Below are 18,419 nucleotides of genomic sequence, written 5' to 3' on the forward strand. Positions count from 1 at the left end.
GTAGGGAATAATAAATGCTTAAAAAGTATTGAATTAGTCCACATGCTCCTGCTCTTCCTGATCCCTTACAATTTATCTCAGGACAGTCTGTCAGAGAGACTTGGCATTTGAGAGACCCAGGCCTTGAGATTAGGGGAAAAGATCAGGACTTGAAAAAAGTTACTCCCTTTATATCTCTCTTTCTCTCTCTCCTATCCCACCCTCCCTCCCTTCCTCCCTTGCTCCCCCCTCCTTCCCTCCTCCTCTCATCATAATAGTTTGCTAGATAGTGATTGCAATGGCTGCTAAGACTGCTGGGAGGTCTCATGCAGAGAGGCGGAAGACTAGGGTCCTCCTTAGCCCATGTCTGTTACATTGTGGCAATGAAGAGATAAAACTTTCCAGACTCATCAGTGGTTTGGTGAGCTTATAGATTGCTCTTTAGTAAGATCTATAGTGTTCAACACTCGTAGATCAAATGACTACTATCAATTGTCAATCTCAAAAGACCTAGAATCATGTAGAAAGGGGTGTGACTCAGTTCCAGGGTGCTTACCTAGCACGCACCAGGTCCTCTATTCAATCTCCAGCATCACTGATGCATACAGAGACAGACAGACAGTCAGACAGACAGACAGACCACACAGTAGATTTGCCTCCGTCCTTCCCTCTGAGGGGATATTCAGATTATGCTAGCCTCGAGACTTGTTTATGAAGGATATCTAGATTACTTTACTTGAGGTAGGAAGATCTGCCCTAGCTACCAGATGGAATAAGAAAGAAGGAGAACAACAGCTGAGTAGAATAAACCTCTCTCTGCTTCCTGAGAGCAATTGCATTGTGAACAGCTGCCCAAAAGTGCCTGTGGACTCCCTGCCATGATAGGCTTGCACAGTGGAACTCTCCAAAATTAACAATTCCTTAAGTCTCCCTGTCAAGGAATATGGTCACAACCTCAGGAAAAAAATAACTAAGGCATTGGTCATCATATAAATGCAGATTAAATCTAAACAGTGACACACAATATTATGATACAGCCATATCACTTCTAGGAACATGCCCAAGGAATCTAAGTCAATGTGCTGCAGAATTATGTGTGCTTCAGTGTTTACTCTGGTGCTAATTCCAATAGGTAAGGCCTAGAATCAGCCAGGATATTTATCAGTAGATAAATGGATACAGACAAGTTGCATGTTTACAATGGCATTTATTAAGCTATAAAGAAAATTACATTTAAGCCAGCTGTGGGTAATTATGTGGAACTGAATACTGTCACTTGTAGCCTGATACAGAAAGATAAATGGCACACACTTTCTTTCATTTGGAAACTGTTTTATATGTGACATGAGGGTAGAAGAGGTGTGTGATGGTTATATTTGATGGAAAGTAGAAAACTCTATTGAAGAACTGCCCCTATCAAATTGTTCTATGGACATGTCTGTGGGAGAATTTCCTTGATTGCTAGTTGATGTAGGAGGGCTTGCCCACCACAGGCGGTATCATCCCTAGGCAGGTGAGAATGGACTATATACAAAATATAGCTAAATATAAACCTGGAACCAAATGATGCTCCTCCATGAATTTTGCTTCCAGCTCCTCCTCAAGTTTGCTGCATTGCTTCCCTGGAGGACAAAACATAACCTTGGAGACAAAATGACACCTTTCCTCTCCAAGTTGCTCTTGATCATAGTATTTACTATGGCAACAGAAACCAAACTGGAATGGCTCTAGTTAGGAAAGGGAAGAGGGTGAGTGCAAGGAAGAGAGGAAGTGAAAGAGTTAAACAGGGAGCCATTACATCTCCTGCATGTGATACAATTAATTACATTAAATTAATTAATTACAATTAAATGCCAGTATGACACACATCCCTATGATTATATGCGAACAACATTTATAAAAGATCAAAATTAGCACCAAAAGTATTTTATATATACTGATTGAAGTGGTTATTTTAATGTGAAAAATCAGTCTACTTACTGAGACATCAAGAAAGCTGATCACAGAGTGGCACTAAAGGTCAATAAGTATTAGAATCAGTGTGCACATAATGGGTGCAAGGCACTAGAAAATTAAGACTGGACAGAATGGCAAAAGCTTCTGAGACTTTATCCAACGGCCCCTATATGAGCCCATGGGAGTGTACTTCTGAGGATACTCAATAGAAAAATCCCAAGAACCCATGCATATCCTGTAGGAGGAACAAACCCAAAATCCATGCTTCAAGGAGAAAGATGGAGTCAAGAAGAGAGACAAAGTACAGCATTGTCTATCAGAGGAACAAATTCCATCCCTACATCCAGCACATATTTTATAAACACAAGAGAGCAAGGTTATCAGGCCTGAGAAGGGACACAGCTAGATGAGAGAAACAAACACCTGACAAGACTAGGCAGCTAATTGCTTGGAGTGTGATGCCTCCCTCCATAGGCTTTCTGAGTCCTTATAGACAGAGATTCTAGCTGGAGCTATCTTTCTAAGAAACCCTTAGAACTCCCTACTCTAGAAAACACAACAGGATCTAAGATTTCAGGGTTTCCAGGAGCACAAACTCCAGCTGCAGACACAGACACGTGTCCACAGTATTGGAGATCTCTCAAGACAAATGGTCACTGGGCCAGCTGGACCATCAATCTAGATTAGCTCCTCCCTTGGCCTCATTTATAAGCTTATGCAATGATACCTCTCTATAAATCTAGCTGCTCTCTGTCTTCAGGATCCTTTTCTCCTTAGGTCTCCTAGGAGTTTCTCGTTCTCTCTGTTCCCTGTTCCCAGCTTACAACCATCATGAAGACTCTCTGCTTTCTGTTGCTGACATCCGGCCTCCTCTACCTGATGGTCAAAGGTAAACACCATCACCTGCTAAAGCAACTTCCCAGAGCAAGGAAAACACAGACTGAGGAAGGCTGAAAAATGCTGCTTTGTAGGCCCAGAGAGAGAATTAGGAGAGCTCCCCTGGATGTAGTGGCTGCATTGATGGCCTTAATGTTTATATACCATGGGCACCATAGGTCTGATCATGGCACAGATGCCGGGCTCATCACTGGCAGCTCTCAGCAGCTCATCATTTGTCTGTGCCATGAGCATGCAGGAACTATCCTATGGGGAGAGGTACTCACCATGTTTGCTCCAAGTGAAATGCCACTGTTTCGCCCACACAGCTTGTCAGCCAGTCTTATGACTAACCAAATGATCTGGCAGTCAGGGAAGCCTTTATTATGGCAACCAAGCACATTTTTCAGTGAGAATATCTCCCCTTGTACAGGGAGCCTGGCTTCGTGTCACAACAGAGATGCCACTTCTATGAGCCAAAGTTGTCCCTGATAAGGGAAAAGCAGAAATCTTACAACAGGGATCAAGAAAGCATTTGATCCAGGCAGTTGTAGCCCACTAATCCCAGCATTTAGGCAGGGGCAAGGGCAGAGGCAGGGTTGGGAACAGGAGGCTCTCTGAGTTCAAGACCAACTTGCTCTGTATAGTGAGTTTCTGTGTAGCCAGGGCTACACAGAGAAACCTTGTTTTAAAACAACAAACAAACAAACACAAACAGAACACATTTCAACTTCTGCATTGTCACACACCGAATCTTGGATAAATCCCGTTTCCGGCCTCTGTTACCTCATCCCCGAAACAGGGGTCCTCTAGGAGGAAGTAGGGCTGGCAAAATTTATGGAAAAACAAAAACCTTATTATTCTTGTCTGCAGGCTATCACTTTATCTTAGAGATTTGCCTTACATTTACCATTTATAACAAATATATTTGCCTGAGTTTTCCTTTCTGAAGCCCCTTGATCAAAGGTGAAGGTTTTTCAGGGGTTTGATTGTGGCTCGTTGGAGAGGTAATCAACTTACTGAACTGAAAATGTCAGTGTGTGCTGAGCAGTAAAGTGCATGCTGTTTAATTTATCTGAATTTGCAGTGTGTGTGTGTGTGTGTATGTGTGTGTGTGTGTGTGTGTGCGCGCACGCACGTGCTTTGTTCCACTGAGAAAAGCCTTGTCATTTCTTTCACGTGTTACAAAGTCAAGATAGTTTTAAAGCATTTTTTTTTCTCATGGAGTATTTTCATCTGCTAACTGCCAGCTTGTTTCTGAGTACCTTACTCAAAGACAAAAAGGAACATTCTGGGTAGGAATAGCCACATATTCTTATTCATCCTAAGAAAGGGGCTGGCATCCAGGGACATAGGCATTAAGATTGCTGCATTTGTCAGATGAATTGGACTCTAGTTTTCTCTTGTTTTGTTCTTACTGGATTCTGGTATCAGAATAACGCTGCTTTATAAGGAATTTGCTAGTGTTCCTTGCCCTTATGTTTTATGAAAAAATTTGAAGAACACTATTTGTATATTACTTTAATTCTTCTTTAAAGATCTGGGACAAGTCAGCTGTGAATCCACACTGCCCCAGCGGTGTTTTCCTGATGGGAAACTCTTAAACAACATTGCAGTTTCTTGCTTGATGTAGATCGATCTGTTTGAGTTGTCTAGAACCTCTGAATTCAATTTGGATAGATAAAATATGTCTATGAACATATCATTTCTTACAGGTTCCTACTTACTATTTTTTGGAATAAAACTTTACAATCTATTTACTAATCTGTTGTAATACTACCTTTTCTATCTCTTATTTTATTAGATTAGTATGTGAAATTCATTCTTTCATTTCTCTTGTCTGAGAATAATAAACATTGATTATCTTTTAGAAAATCCAAAAGTATGTTTTATCGCCCTTTCTGTGTTTCTGTGTTACTTTTCTGTTCATTACATTGTAAACCTGTTTCAGAACTCATATTTTTTTTCAATCTGCTCATGTCATGTTTGGCTCATTCTCATTTTTCTAAGATATTGGGGTACATCATTCGATGTTTATTTTAGATTTTTCTGCTTTTTAAAAATGCAAGTACTCAAATAAAATTTACTTTAGAGCTATCTTCACTCTATCCCAAAGATTGCAGTCTATTTTGTTTATGGTATGTGTATGTTCGTTTGATTACAGAATTTTAAAATATTCTACTCCATTTCTTTACCTATCATGAAGAATGTATTATTCTATTTCAGTGTATTCATATAGATTTTACAGGTTTTCTTGCTATAGATGTATGATTTTACAGGTTTTCTTGACATAGATTTCTGAGTGTGTCTATGATGAAACTCAACTTTGAATCTTTCTCATTTACTTCACCCTAATACAAGAGGTGTATTGAAATCACCTATTGCTATTTTATCTAGGCCTACATGTCCTTTTGTGTCCACTAATGTTTGCTTTATGAAATCAAGATCCCTGTTAGTTAGTCAATACATATATATATACATATATATGCATATACATATATATAATTTCTTCTTGACATATTAATCCCATTTTTAATATGTAGTGGCTTTCTTGATCTCTTTGATTCTTTTAATTGAAGTCAACATTGTCAGATACTAAAATGGTTGATCCAACATTCATTTGCTCAATACTTTGACCTTGGATCTGTCTTTTTCATCAGTGTGTGTGTTTGCTACTGAGGTATATTTCTTGGAGAAAACATGTACCTGCTAATCTGCCATGACCTTGCTAAGTACTTTCTAAGGCTCAATATAAAATTCTCTGCTAAATGAGTATCAGCTCAACCTGAGTTTTAGAGTTCTCAGTCCCACAAATGGAAAGGAGCTATACAAGGAAAGGTAACTGGAATTCTTATTAAAAATAACTCAATAGCTTTGAGTTATCAATCTCTGCAGTTATAGTCCCCCATGTCTAAGAAGGTGAAGAAAACAACTAGTAATGTCTATAAAGTTAAAATATTGTTTTAAAAGGTAGTATGTCAAACACATTCAGATACAGGCTTTTACCAGTCATTTTCTAAATATCCTTGCAATAATCAGAGATGCTAGGAATGGGCACAAAAGCTGGAACTGAGATGTCTTGGTAGTACTGTTGACTATGATGCTATATGAAATCAATATTGTATCAAGGCTGATAACAGATAATACATACTAGGAGTAGGCCAGGTTCAGCGTGATAGAAATCACTATGGTCTAGAGTAAAGATGAGAATTGGAGATTAAAAGGGTCCCTTGTGTGAGCAACATAGTATCCTTGACCTAGAATGCTTTCTTGGTAGGGAGTAGGATGGCAGTAGAATGTCTCTCCTTTCTCATTCATATACAAATAGCATTGTCCACTTGAAACTTCTATGTTGATAATGATGTTCTATAATTCCATACCCACTGAAGCAAATCAGAGGGACATGTTTATATGGAGTTCCTTCATTTTTACAAGGAAAACTTCAATGTAGGTCATTTCTCCGTGGCCAGGCCTAACTGGAGTCACACACACTTTTATGCCTGTGCCTCCTGCATGAAACATCACAGACTTACCCACAACACCACCCTAAACCTAGGACCAGCTGCCAACACACCTATGTGCAGATCTTCCAGATGTGTCATTTCACATCCTTGCCCCATTGCCACTCGAAACCTAGGCCAAATTAGGAGTCATATCATCATTCACAATCTCTGAGTGAGTACCCTCAGAGTTCTCTATACAATAGACCCAGAAGGTACTATAAAAACTGCCACGGGAAGAAGTAGTCAATAGTTATACTCAGCTGTGAATTCTGTGAACCGCAATAACACACACACACACACACACACGACCTAACAAGATATTCCCAATGGTGCAATAATGCAGGTAATTTCTTGAGGGTAAACAACAGCTGTGTGAATGAACTTAGGGCCCATTCTATAAGCAGAAACTCATGCCTCATGCTGTAAATCTAGCCTAGAACACATAGATAGGAAGGTGATGGAATATACTACTGCCATTGTATTAGTCAGGGTTCTCTAGAGGACAACATACAGAATGAGTATGTATAACTATACATCTAATATATTCACATATATATGATTATTTAGATTTATTAGAATGGCTTACAATTTGTAGTCCAGCTAGTATAACAATGACTTTATATTAATAATAAACAGCTCAAGAATCTAGTAGTTGCTCGGTGGATGTTGGATGTCTCAGCTGGTCTTCAGGTGTACGGCAGAATTTCAAAGCAGTATGCTCTAATGCCAAGAAAGTAAGGGACTTGCCAGTGAGAGCAAGAGTAAGCAGACAAAGAAAACACTTCCTTCTTCCATCTCCTTTACACAGATTGCCAGCAGAAGGTGTGTCCCAGATTAAAGGTTGATCTACACACATCTGAATTAAAAGTGGACCTTCATATTTCAAATGATTTAATTAAGAAAATTCCTCACAGATGTATTGAGATGCTTGAATTTTAGTTAATTCCAGATGTAGTCGAGATGACAACTAAGAATAGCCATCACAGCCATTTCCATAAAGCAATAAAGCTTCCAACAGTATTCTAAACACTTGTCCTTATATCTAAAGATATAGAGCAGCTGATGAGGCAACTATAGAGGCACAAGTGTACAAAATATTGAGTGTGGGCTTTCCAGTCCTACTTGAGCCATCAACAACAAAATCTTTCTGCCTAAGCCCAGGGAACCTCATGGGGAAAAAATAGGGCAGAAAGTTTGTAAGGTCAACAGAGGAGGATGCATCTGTGAGATGGTCACTTTGGTACCAAAGGAAAGCTGCACCTTTAATATCTCAACTATGCAGCTGCTGGCAAAAGACCAATACAATGACCCTACCAACTGACATGACAGCATGAGCAAAGGAAACCTCACAAGGCCCTACCACATGATGGAGAGCTAAAGGAAATTAATGGATATTGGAGTCAGGGTTACAATAAATTTTCTCCAGGGATAAACTCCATGATAGCTTATTCAAAACTATGTGGTTAATCCTAAACTATACAGGCAACATTAACTGGACTTACTATAGTAATAATTACAGAAGAGATCATGAATTCCAATGGAAGTTGTAGGGTCATGGGAACATTCGGAGACAAGAAAGGGTTGGAAGGACATAAAAATAGTATACAATATATGAAAATATTTTAAATTTTAATATTAAAAGTTAAGTTTCAGGTCATTTAAGTGTGGATAGATCTGTGTATCTAGTGGCCAGGAAAAAAAAAACAAAAAACAAAACAAGAACTGTGAAGACAGCTTTGATCTCAATTGGAGACTCTTAAGGTATTTTTGTAATTAGTCCCCAAACATTAGAAAGCATACACACAAATTCAAATTCCTCCATAGGGAAATGCACAGAATTCTGAAGGGATAGAAAGTAGTCTCCTAGAGTAATGGGAAATATTTTTAAGTGAAATCACTATAAATGGGAGTATACTCAAAAGTAATTAGACTGTATTCTAGTTTGCTTTGGCTGTCAACTTGACACAGCCTAAAGTTATCTGAGAGAGGAAAGCCTAGACAACATTGGTCCATGTTCATGCCTGTGGCAACTTTCTTCACTGACAGTTGACAGAGGAGGGACCCAGTCCACTGTGGGCAGAACCAAGCCAGTGGTTCTGTCTAAGACAGCTGGCTGAGCATAAACCAGCCAGAGAGCTATCCTTCAGCACTCCTCCTTAGTTTCCATTTTAAGTTCAAGTTTATCTTTCTGCCCTGATTTCCCTCAAAGGTGGGCTGTAACCTGTAAGCTGAAACAAACCCTTGACTAAGGTTTTGCCCTTTTTTGTATTTTCATTCATTTATTGAGATAGGGTCTCACTATGTAGCCATGGGTTGTCAAGAATTCCCTATGTAGAACAAGTTGATCTTGAACACACTAAGATCCACATTCCTCTGACAGACACCCAAGGGCTAGGACTAAAGGTGTGCACCACAATGCCCATCCCCAAAGTTGATTTTCATCTGAGTGACTTACCACACTGGCATACTGAAAAAATCAGAGGAAGAGCTTTTGAATGGAAGTTCCTAACAACACAATTTTAGAGTAAAAATATTTTCCAAGCTTATCAGAGTGACCCAGTGTACTTGACTTTAGGTTGAGCTGTTCCCTAGGACAGGGATGGCCTAGTTTGTTGATCTCCTTGGGGTGGTACAGTAAATGTCATAGACTCCAAGCTCTGTGTAGTTGAAGCCTAAGGCTAAAGTGACAGCAGTTTTAGATTCTGCTGAGTATGTCCCCTAACTTGCAAGTTGTGTCTTCTCTCTGCATTCCCAATCAACTTATCCCTATGTGACTATATCTACATTTCTTTTCAAAAAGATATTAAAAACCCTTATAGCTTTCTCCCATCTCATTTAATATCATTACTTCTAAAGTAATAGATAGGCCATCCCTGTCCTAGGGGACAGTTCAACCTAAAGTCTAGCTCCAAACAGCCAAATTCTTGGGAACAATGTTGCTGAGCTGGGAAAGACTTGCATATTATTTACTTTCCTAATAATGACAAATGTAGAAGAAAGAGTTTATTTGTGATTATGGTTATATAAGGACATAAGAGTCTGGTATGGCCTGGAGACCTCACAGAAAGCAGCAGATATAGTGGCTACAGCAGTATCCTAAGAGATTATATTGAATACTAGAAGCATGAAGAACTAAGAGTATGGTGAGACCTTGAAATGTCAATACTAGCCACCAGTGACATACTTCCTCCAAAAGTGGGTATAAAACTCCCCAAAAGGAGCTATCATAGAGACCAAGTTTTCAAATATAGGAGACTATGAGAGAACATCTCTCATTCAAATAACTATGAGTCATGAAGCAAGGTGGTAGCTCACTAAATACATAGAAAACTACTGGAGTACCTAATTATTGGGACTTCCTGGTACTGAGTAGAAGTCATAATAGATTCTAACTGTAGAAAACTGATATCATCATAGAGTAAACATAATTTCCTCCTGATAAGGAAGGATGGCAAATTCCAGTAGAAATAGGGTTAGAGAGGTGGAAGAGCTGATATTCAAGAGGTAAGGGTCAGTCTAACCAAAGACAGAACATGAGTAGATGCATCAAGTTCTCACAGCCACAGACTCTACTGAAGCATTTGCAAACTGAAAAAAAACATCACGTTTGCATTGTGGTAGAGTGAGTTTTAAAATGATCAGGAGTCATCACTTGATCTCCCTGTACATCTCAAGGTCTCTCCTTAAAAGAAAACAATGTTCAGAGTTTTGCCACTCTGCTTGACTAGTGAGCTGTTCACAGATCTGCTTTTCTTAGTTGTCTTAGATTGATTATCTTGGAAGGGAAAATTCTCTTGTGAGCTTTGCAGATCAGTATCTATCATCTTCAGCAAACATACTAAATTCATTGCACATACAACTAAAATATACTAATATCTGTGTTCTCTTCTTTCAGGTGTTGGCAGTCACCCTGGTACATTTCACGTCAGGATCAAGTGTATGCCAAAAATGACAGCTGTTTTTGGTGACAATTGCTCTTTCTATAGCAGCATGGGTGATCTCTGTAATAATACGAAATCTGTATGCTGCATGGTACCTGTGAGAATGGATAATATATAGAGCACTGAAGCCATATAAAGAATATTTTACCATTGTTTCAATAAAGTGAAACATCCTTTGAAAAATGCTTTTATCAGAACAAATTGAGTCTTGTGTCTCTTTTTGAAATAAGTTAATAAATGTAGGGGTGGAATATTAGTCTTGGAACCAAACAAGGGCCAGTAGACTCAATCTCATAACCAGAGGAAAGATGACCAGATGTTAAATAATGTCATTTCAAATTCAAGTTATCTCTAAACCAACATGGGGGCAATATTGGGGGTGGAGTTGACTCAAGAGAGGCTCCAGGAGCCATCTAGGAGAAGCTAAAAACTAGCAGATGACCTTCCTGAGATGGTTCCATCATGGACTGTAACACTATGATGGATTTACTCCATAAGGCAAGGCCTGGGAGATTATACTTTAGGAAAGATTCCAGCTATTAATATACTTTTCCTGTAATTATTAAATATATATTTAACATATATAATATATATTTAAGATTGATATATATATGTATATACATATATATATATATATATATATATATATATATATATATATATATATATATATATAAAACAATCACTAGGTATTAGCCCACTCTTTTGAGCAGATTTCTGCAGAACAACAAAGATGTGCTATTTTCTATTGATGTTATATATACACAAATAGATGATTTCTTAATTCTTTTTTTTTTTTTTTTTTTTTTTTTTTTTGGTTTTTCGAGACAGGGTTTCTCTATATAGCCCTGGCTATCCTGGAACTCACTTTGTAGACCAGGCTGGCCTTGAACTCAGAAATCCACCTGCCTCTGCCTTCCAAGTGCTGGGATTAAAGGCGTGCACCATCACTGCCCAGCGATTTCTTAATTCTTAATGATGGTTCTATAAGAATTCCTAAAATTATGCTAGTAATTATTAAGCCCTTTATAATAAGGACTGCTATTAAGTCCTTTCTGATGTCAAAACTGAAATGAGAACTCTGCCAGTTTTTAAGTGTCATGAGTTAATTGCTTCTGAGATAGAAAGTAGGAACTTACAACTTAGAGAACATTCTAAGAGGTTGTAAAACAATTTACCAAAGGATATAAAAAGAGAAATAATGACTTATTGTAGGTGCAAGGACAAAAGATAAAATATTGACTGGGTTTATCTATACAAGAGCTAATGACAGATAAGAAATGTCTAGTCTTGATGAAATCATATGTAAATATTCTCTGTTGTAAACTCCTTATTCAATTTATGGTTTGAATTAATGAACTTCTAGTGAACTTTTGTAAAAGAAAAAAAAAAGATGCTTGAAAAAACTATCTGATCCATGCCCTCTAGAAAAGGTACATAGCACATTGAGCAAGGAAATTATTACATCAGAGCACAAGGAAAGGGCAAGATAGGAAGGAGAAGGACAGTACTATAGGATACTTTAGAAATTAGAAGGAAACTTAGAAATTAAGAGAGCAATATAAAGAATGCAGAGGTAAAGCAGAAAAAAGAAGAAACTTCAGAAAGAGCAGAGGGAACAGGAAGGCTTCTCCTTGCCTTGGACAGAACAGGTCTTTTCTTAATAACAAGGCAGGCTTTTCTCTTACAGACATGGGTTTAATTCATTTAGCAATAAAACATACAAGCTTTTTCTTTCTCTATACAATAAAGATTTTAGCTCATTTTTCACCTAGAATGAGTGAGTTCTTTCTACACTGACACTTGGTCCTTTGCTCCATGTGCATATAAGTATGGATGTGTATGTGTAAGTATGTAATTATGAGATAAGTATGTAGCTGAACACAACTGTTTTTCATGGAGGTGTATGAGTATGTATTATTTGTATGTGAATTTGTGTGCACTTAGGCATATTTGCTTGTGTAAAGCTTTTCCCTTCTGTCATAGTGACAATCTTCTCCTGGTTCAATACAAGTTTATTGCTCCAAACCTCCCTCTGAGAGGCAAGGCTGCTGGACAAGAGAGCAAAGCCATAGCAATTAATCCTTTGCTTAATCGCCCCCTCTGTTAGGCTACAGGTGTTAATTTTGGAAGACAGTGGTTTTTAACCCTAAGAATGACCAAGAAAGGTTTTAGGTTGTTTTAGAAGTTATCACCAAGCATTCAGTATAGTTAGATAGAAGGCCAGAGAGCATCAGTTTTTAAAGCTACTCCTATGTCCAACTCTGGATCCCACTTATACCCATTCCAGGCAAGGCACACCCCTGGCATGGGAGGGGGAGGCAATACTTGATTGGATGGAGAGTCAGAACAAGTATACTTTGAGTTTAAAAAATAAACTATACCCTGAAATCTATTCTCTTCAAAGAAGTCAAGGTTTATTCTATCAACTGTCTGGTATCCACACATAATATAGAAATCAGTCTGCTTTGTTCAGTGTCTACCAACATATGGATTATATTATATATACTTGTTTATGTTATGATGCTTGACTACTCTACAAAGTAAAACAGAAAACTATGTACACTGGATAGAAAGTCCCATACCACATCCACAGTCCATCCATAGAGACAGTACAGAGACCCCAGAAGGAGGTCTATGAGGTTCACACTCTGAAGCTCAAGGTTCCTCCTCCCTCTAGCATGTTCACTTCAGGAGACAATACTGTTCTTCCTTGGTCATCACACAGAGAGCTGTCAAGACACTAGGGGCTTACTAGATAGCAAAACAAAACAATACAAAACAAAACAAAACAAAATAACTAACCCACCGAATTTATCCAGACAAACCCAACTAAGCTAAAGAACATGAGTGAGAATGGACATCAGTAGGACAAATACATGGGAGTAGCCAGAGATCTGGGAAAGTGAAGGCGACTGGGAGTCTATAGAGGTGATGCTAGTTAAGACTCGTGGCTTCTGGGGATATGGAATCATAAGTGGCCATCTCTCACAGCCAAGTAGGAATTCCAGTAGAGAAAGGGGGATATCAATCCATCCATAAAACCTTCAATTCAAAATTTCTCCTCCCTACCCTATGCACAGGAATAAAGGGGGAGCAGAGATTGAGCAAATGGCCAACCAATGACTGGCCCAACTTGAGACCCATCCAATGTGAGAGAGCCAACTCCTGACACTATTCCTGATACTCGGCTATGCTTGCAGACAGGAGATTAGCATAACTGTGTCTTTTTTTTCCATTTTTATTAGGTATTTAGCTCATTTACATTTCCAATGCTATACCAAAAGTCCCCCATACCCACCCACCCCCACTCCCCTACCCACCCACTCCCCCTTTTTGGCCCTGGCGTTCCCCTGTACTGGGGCATACAAAGTTTACTTGTCCAATGGGCCTCTCTTTCCAGTGATGGCCGATTAGGCCATCTTTTGTTACATATGCAGCTAGAGTCAAGAGCTCCGGGGTACTGGTTAGTTCATAATGTTGTTCCACCTATAGGGTTGCAGATCCCTTTAGCTCCTTGGGTTCTTTCTCTAGCTCCTCCATTGGGAGCCCTGTGATCCATCCATTAGCTGACTGTGAGCATCCACTTCTGTGTTTGCTAGGCCCCGGCATAGTCTCAGAAGAGATAGCTACATCTGGGTCCTTTCAATAAAATCTTGCTAGGGTATGCAATGGTGTCAGCGTTTGGATGCTGATTATGGGGTGGATCCCTGGATATGGCAGTCTCTACATGGTCCATCCTTTCATCTCAGCTCCAAACTTTGTCTCTGTAACTCCTTCCATGGGTGTTTTGTTCCCAATTCTAAGGAGGGGCATAGTGTCCACACTTCAGTCTTCATTCTTCTTGAGTTTCATGTGTTTAGCAGATTGTACCTTATATCTTGGGAATCCTAGGTTTGGGGCTAATATCCACTTATCAGTGAGTACATATTGTGTGAGTTCCTTTGTGAATGTGTTACCTCACTCAGGATGATGCCCTCCAGGTCCATCCATTTGGCTAGGAATTTCAAAAATTCATTCTTTTTAATAGCTGAGTAGTACTCCATTGTGTAGATGTACCACATTTTCTGTATCCATTCCTCTGTTGAGGGGCATCTGGGTTCTTTCCAGCTTCTGGCTATTATAAATAAGGCTGCTATGAACATAGTGGAGCATGTGTCCTTCTTACCAGTTGGGGCATCTTCTGGATAAATGCCCAGGAGAGGTATTGCTGGATCCTCCGGTAGTACTATGTCCAATTTTCTGAGGAATCGCCAGACTGATTTCCAGAGTGGTTGTACAAGCCTGCAATCCCACCAACAATGGAGGAGTGTTCCTCTTTCTCCACATCCACGCCAGCATCTGCTGTCACCTGAATTTTTGATCTTAGCCATTCTGACTGGTGTGAGGTGGAATCTCAGGGTTGTTTTGATTTGCATTTCCCTGATGATTAAGGATGTTGAACATTTTTTCAGGTGCTTCTCTGCCATTCGGTATTCCTCAGGTGAGAATTCTTTGTTCAGTTCTGAGCCCCATTTTTTAATGGGGTTGTTCGATTTTCTGAAGTCCACCTTCTTGAGTTCTTTATATATGTTGGATATTAGCCCCCTATCTGATTTAGGATAGGTAAAGATCCTTTCCCAATCTGTTGGTGGTCTTTTTGTCTTGTTGACGGTGTCTTTTGCCTTGCAGAAACTTTGGAGTTTCATTAGGCTCCCATTTGTCAATTCTCGATCTTACAGCACATGCCATTGCTGTTCTGTTCAGGAATTTTTCCCCTGTGCCCATATCTTCAAGGCTTTTCCCCACTTTCTCCTCTATAAGTTTCAGTGTCTCTGGTTTTATGTGAAGTTCTTTGATCCACTTAGATTTGACCTTAGTACAAGGAGATAAGTATGGATCGATTCGCATTCTTCTACATGATAACAACCAGTTGTGCCAGCACCAATTGTTGAAAATGCTGTCTTTCTTCCACTGGATGGTTTTAGCTCCCTTGTCGAAGATCAAGTGACCATAGGTGTGTGGGTTCATTTCTGGGTCTTCAATTCTATTCCATTGGTCTACTTGTCTGTTTCTATACCAGTACCATGCAGTTTTTATCACAATTGCTCTGTAGTAAAGCTTTAGGTCAGGCATGGTGATTCCACCAGAGGTTCTTTTATCCTTGAGAAGACTTTTTGCTATCCTAGGTTTTTTGTTATTCCAGATGAATTTGCAAATTGCTCCTTCTAATTCGTTGAAGAATTGAGTTGGAATTTTGATGGGGATTGCATTGAATCTGTAGATTGCTTTTGGCAAGATAGCCATTTTTACAATGTTGATCCTGCCAATCCATGAGCATGGGAGATCTTTCCATCTTCAGAGATCTTCTTTAATTTCTGTCTTCAGAGATTTGAAGTTTTTATCATACAGATCTTTCACCTCCTTAGTTAGAGTTACGCCAAGATATTTTATACTATTTGTGACTATTGAGAAGGGTGTTGTTTCCCTAATTTCTTTCTCAGCCTGTTTATTCTTTGTATAGAGAAAGGCCATTGACTTGTTTGAGTTTATTTTATATCCAGCTACTTCACCGAAGCTGCTTATCAGGTTTAGGAGTTCTCTGGTAGAATTTTTAGGGTCACTTATATATACTATCATATCATCTGCAAAAAGTGATATTTTGACTTCCTCTTTTCCAATTTGTATCCCCTTGATCTCCTTTTTTTGTCGAATTGCTCTGGCTAATACTTCAAGTACTATGTTGAAAAGGTAGGGAGAAAGTGGGCAGCCTTGTCTAGTCCCTGATTTTAGTGGGATTGCTTCCAGATTCTCTCCATTTACTTTGATGTTGGCTACTGGTTTGCTGTAGATTGCTTTTATCATGTTTAGGTATGGGCCTTGAATTCCTGATCTTTCCAAAACTTTTGTCATGAATGGGTGTTGAATCTTGTCAAATGCTTTTTCTGCATCTAACGAGATGATCATGTGGTTTTTGTCTTTGAGTTTGTTTATATAATGGATTACATTGATGGATTTTCGTATATTAAACCATCCCTGCATTCCTGGAATAAAACCTACTTGGTCAGGATGGATGATTGCTTTAATATGTTCTTGGATTCGGTTAGCAAGAATTTTATTGAGGATTTTTGCATCGATATTCATAAGAGAAATTGGTCTGAAGTTCTCTATCTTTGTTGAATCTTTCTGTGGTTTAGGTATCAGAGTAATAGTGGCTTCATAAAATGAGTTGGGTAGAGTACCTTCTACTTCTATTTTGTGAAATAGTTTGTGCAGAACTGGAATTAGATCTTCTTTGAAGGTCTGATAGAACTCTGCACTAAACCCGTCTGGTCCTGGGCTTTTTTTGGCTGGGAGACTATTAATAACTACTTCTATTTCTTTAGGTGATATGGGACTGTTTAGATGGTCAACTTGATCCTGACTCAACTTTGGTACCTGGTATCTGTCCAGAAATTTGTCCATTTCGTCCAGGTTTTCCAGTTTTGTTGAGTATAACCTTTTGTCGAAGGATCTGATGGTGTTTTGGATTTCTTCAGGATCTGTTGTTATGTCTCCCTTTTCATTTCTGATTTTGTTAATTAGGATTTTGTCCCTGTGCCCTTTAGTAAGTCTAGCTAAGGGTTTATCTATCTTGTTGATTTTCTCAAAGAACCAACTCCTCGTTTGGTTAATTCTTTGAATAGTTCTTCTTGTTTCCACTTGGTTGATTTCACCCCTGAGTTTGATTATTTCCTGCCGTCTACTCCTCTTGGGTGAATTTGCTTCCTTTTTTTCTAGAGCTTTTAGATGTGTTGTCAAGCTGCTAGTATGTGCTCTTTCCTGTTTTTTCTTGGAGGCACTCAGAGCTATGAGTTTCCCTCTTAGAAATGCTTTCATTGTGTCCCAAAGGTTTGGGTACGTTGTGGCTTCATTTTCATTAAACTCTAAAAAGTCTTTAATTTCTTTCTTTATTCCTTCCTTGACCAAGGTATCATTGAGAAGAGTGTTGTTCAGTTTCCATGTGAATGTTGGCTTTCCATTATTTATGTTGTTATTGAAGATCAGTCTTAGGCCATGGTGGTCTGATAGGATACATGGGACAATTTCAATATTTTTGTATCTGTTGAGGCCTGTTTTGTGACCAATTATATGGTCAATTTTGGAGAAGGTCCCGTGAGGTGCTGAGAAGAAGGTATATCCTTTTGTTTTAGGCTAAAATGTTCTGTAGATATCTGTTAGGTCCATTTGTTTCATAACTTCTGTTAGTTTCACTGTGTCCCTGTTTAGTTTCTGTTTCCACGATCTGTCCCTTGATGAAAGTGGTGTGTTGAAGTCTCCCACTATTATTGTGTGAGGTGCAATGTGTGCTTTGAGCTTTACTAAAATGTCTTTAATGAATGTGGCTGCCCTTGCATTTGGAGTGTAGATATTCAGAATTGAGAGTTCCTCTTGGAGGATTTTACCTTTGATGAGTATGAAGTGTCCCTCCTTGTCTTTTTTGATAACTTTGGGTTGGAAGTCGATTTTATCCGATATTAGAATGGCTACTCCAGCTTGTTTCTTCAGACCATTTGCTTGGAAAATTGTTTTCCAGCCTTTCACTCTGAGGTAGTGTCTGTCTTTTTCCCTGAGATGGGTTTCCTGTAAGCAGCAGAATGTTGGTTCCTGTTTGTGTAGCCAGTCTGTTAGTCTATGTCTTTTTATTGGGGAATTGAGTCCATTGATATTAAGAGATATTAAGGAGAAGTAATTGTTGCTTCCTTTTATTTTTGTTGTTAGAGTTGGCATTCTGTTCTTGTGGCTGTCTTCTTTTTGGTTTGTTGAGGGATTACTTTCTTGTTTGTTCTAGGGTGTGATTTCCGTCCTTGTATTGCTTCTTTTCTGGCATAACTGTGTCTTAGGAGACTTTGCCCAGCAGCTGATAGAAAACAGATGTAGAGACCCACAGCCAAATATTAGATGAAGTTCAGAAGTCTTGCAGAAGAGTGGCAGCAAGAATTGACAGAGTTGAGGGGTCAAGGATACACAAGAAAACCTACAAAGTCAACTAACTTGGGCCCGTGGGAGCTCATAGAGACTTAACCATCAACCAAACAGCATGCAGGGACTGGACCTAGGTCGCTAAACATTTGTGTGAGATGTGCAGCTTTTGTTTTATGTGGATCCTCTAACAAGTAGAGAAGGGACTGTCTCTGACTGTCAC

General features: G+C 39.0%; 1 protein-coding gene across 1 annotated transcript; it reads left to right on the forward strand.

Annotated features, from left to right (window-relative positions):
- The first annotated feature begins 2,694 nt into the window (after positions 1–2,694).
- On the forward strand, positions 2,695–10,452 carry Defb50 (defensin beta 50). The gene is made up of 2 exons (NM_199067.1): positions 2,695–2,824; positions 10,210–10,452. Exons 1-2 carry the CDS (start codon positions 2,767–2,769, stop codon positions 10,371–10,373), a joined length of 222 nt encoding a protein of 73 aa, NP_951022.1. The 5' UTR covers positions 2,695–2,766; the 3' UTR covers positions 10,374–10,452.
- Positions 10,453–18,419: the final 7,967 nt, after the last annotated feature.

The sequence above is a fragment of the Mus musculus genome, chromosome 8 (genome assembly GCF_000001635.26).
Source record: "Mus musculus strain C57BL/6J chromosome 8, GRCm38.p6 C57BL/6J".
Taxonomy (NCBI): Eukaryota; Metazoa; Chordata; class Mammalia; order Rodentia; family Muridae; genus Mus; species Mus musculus.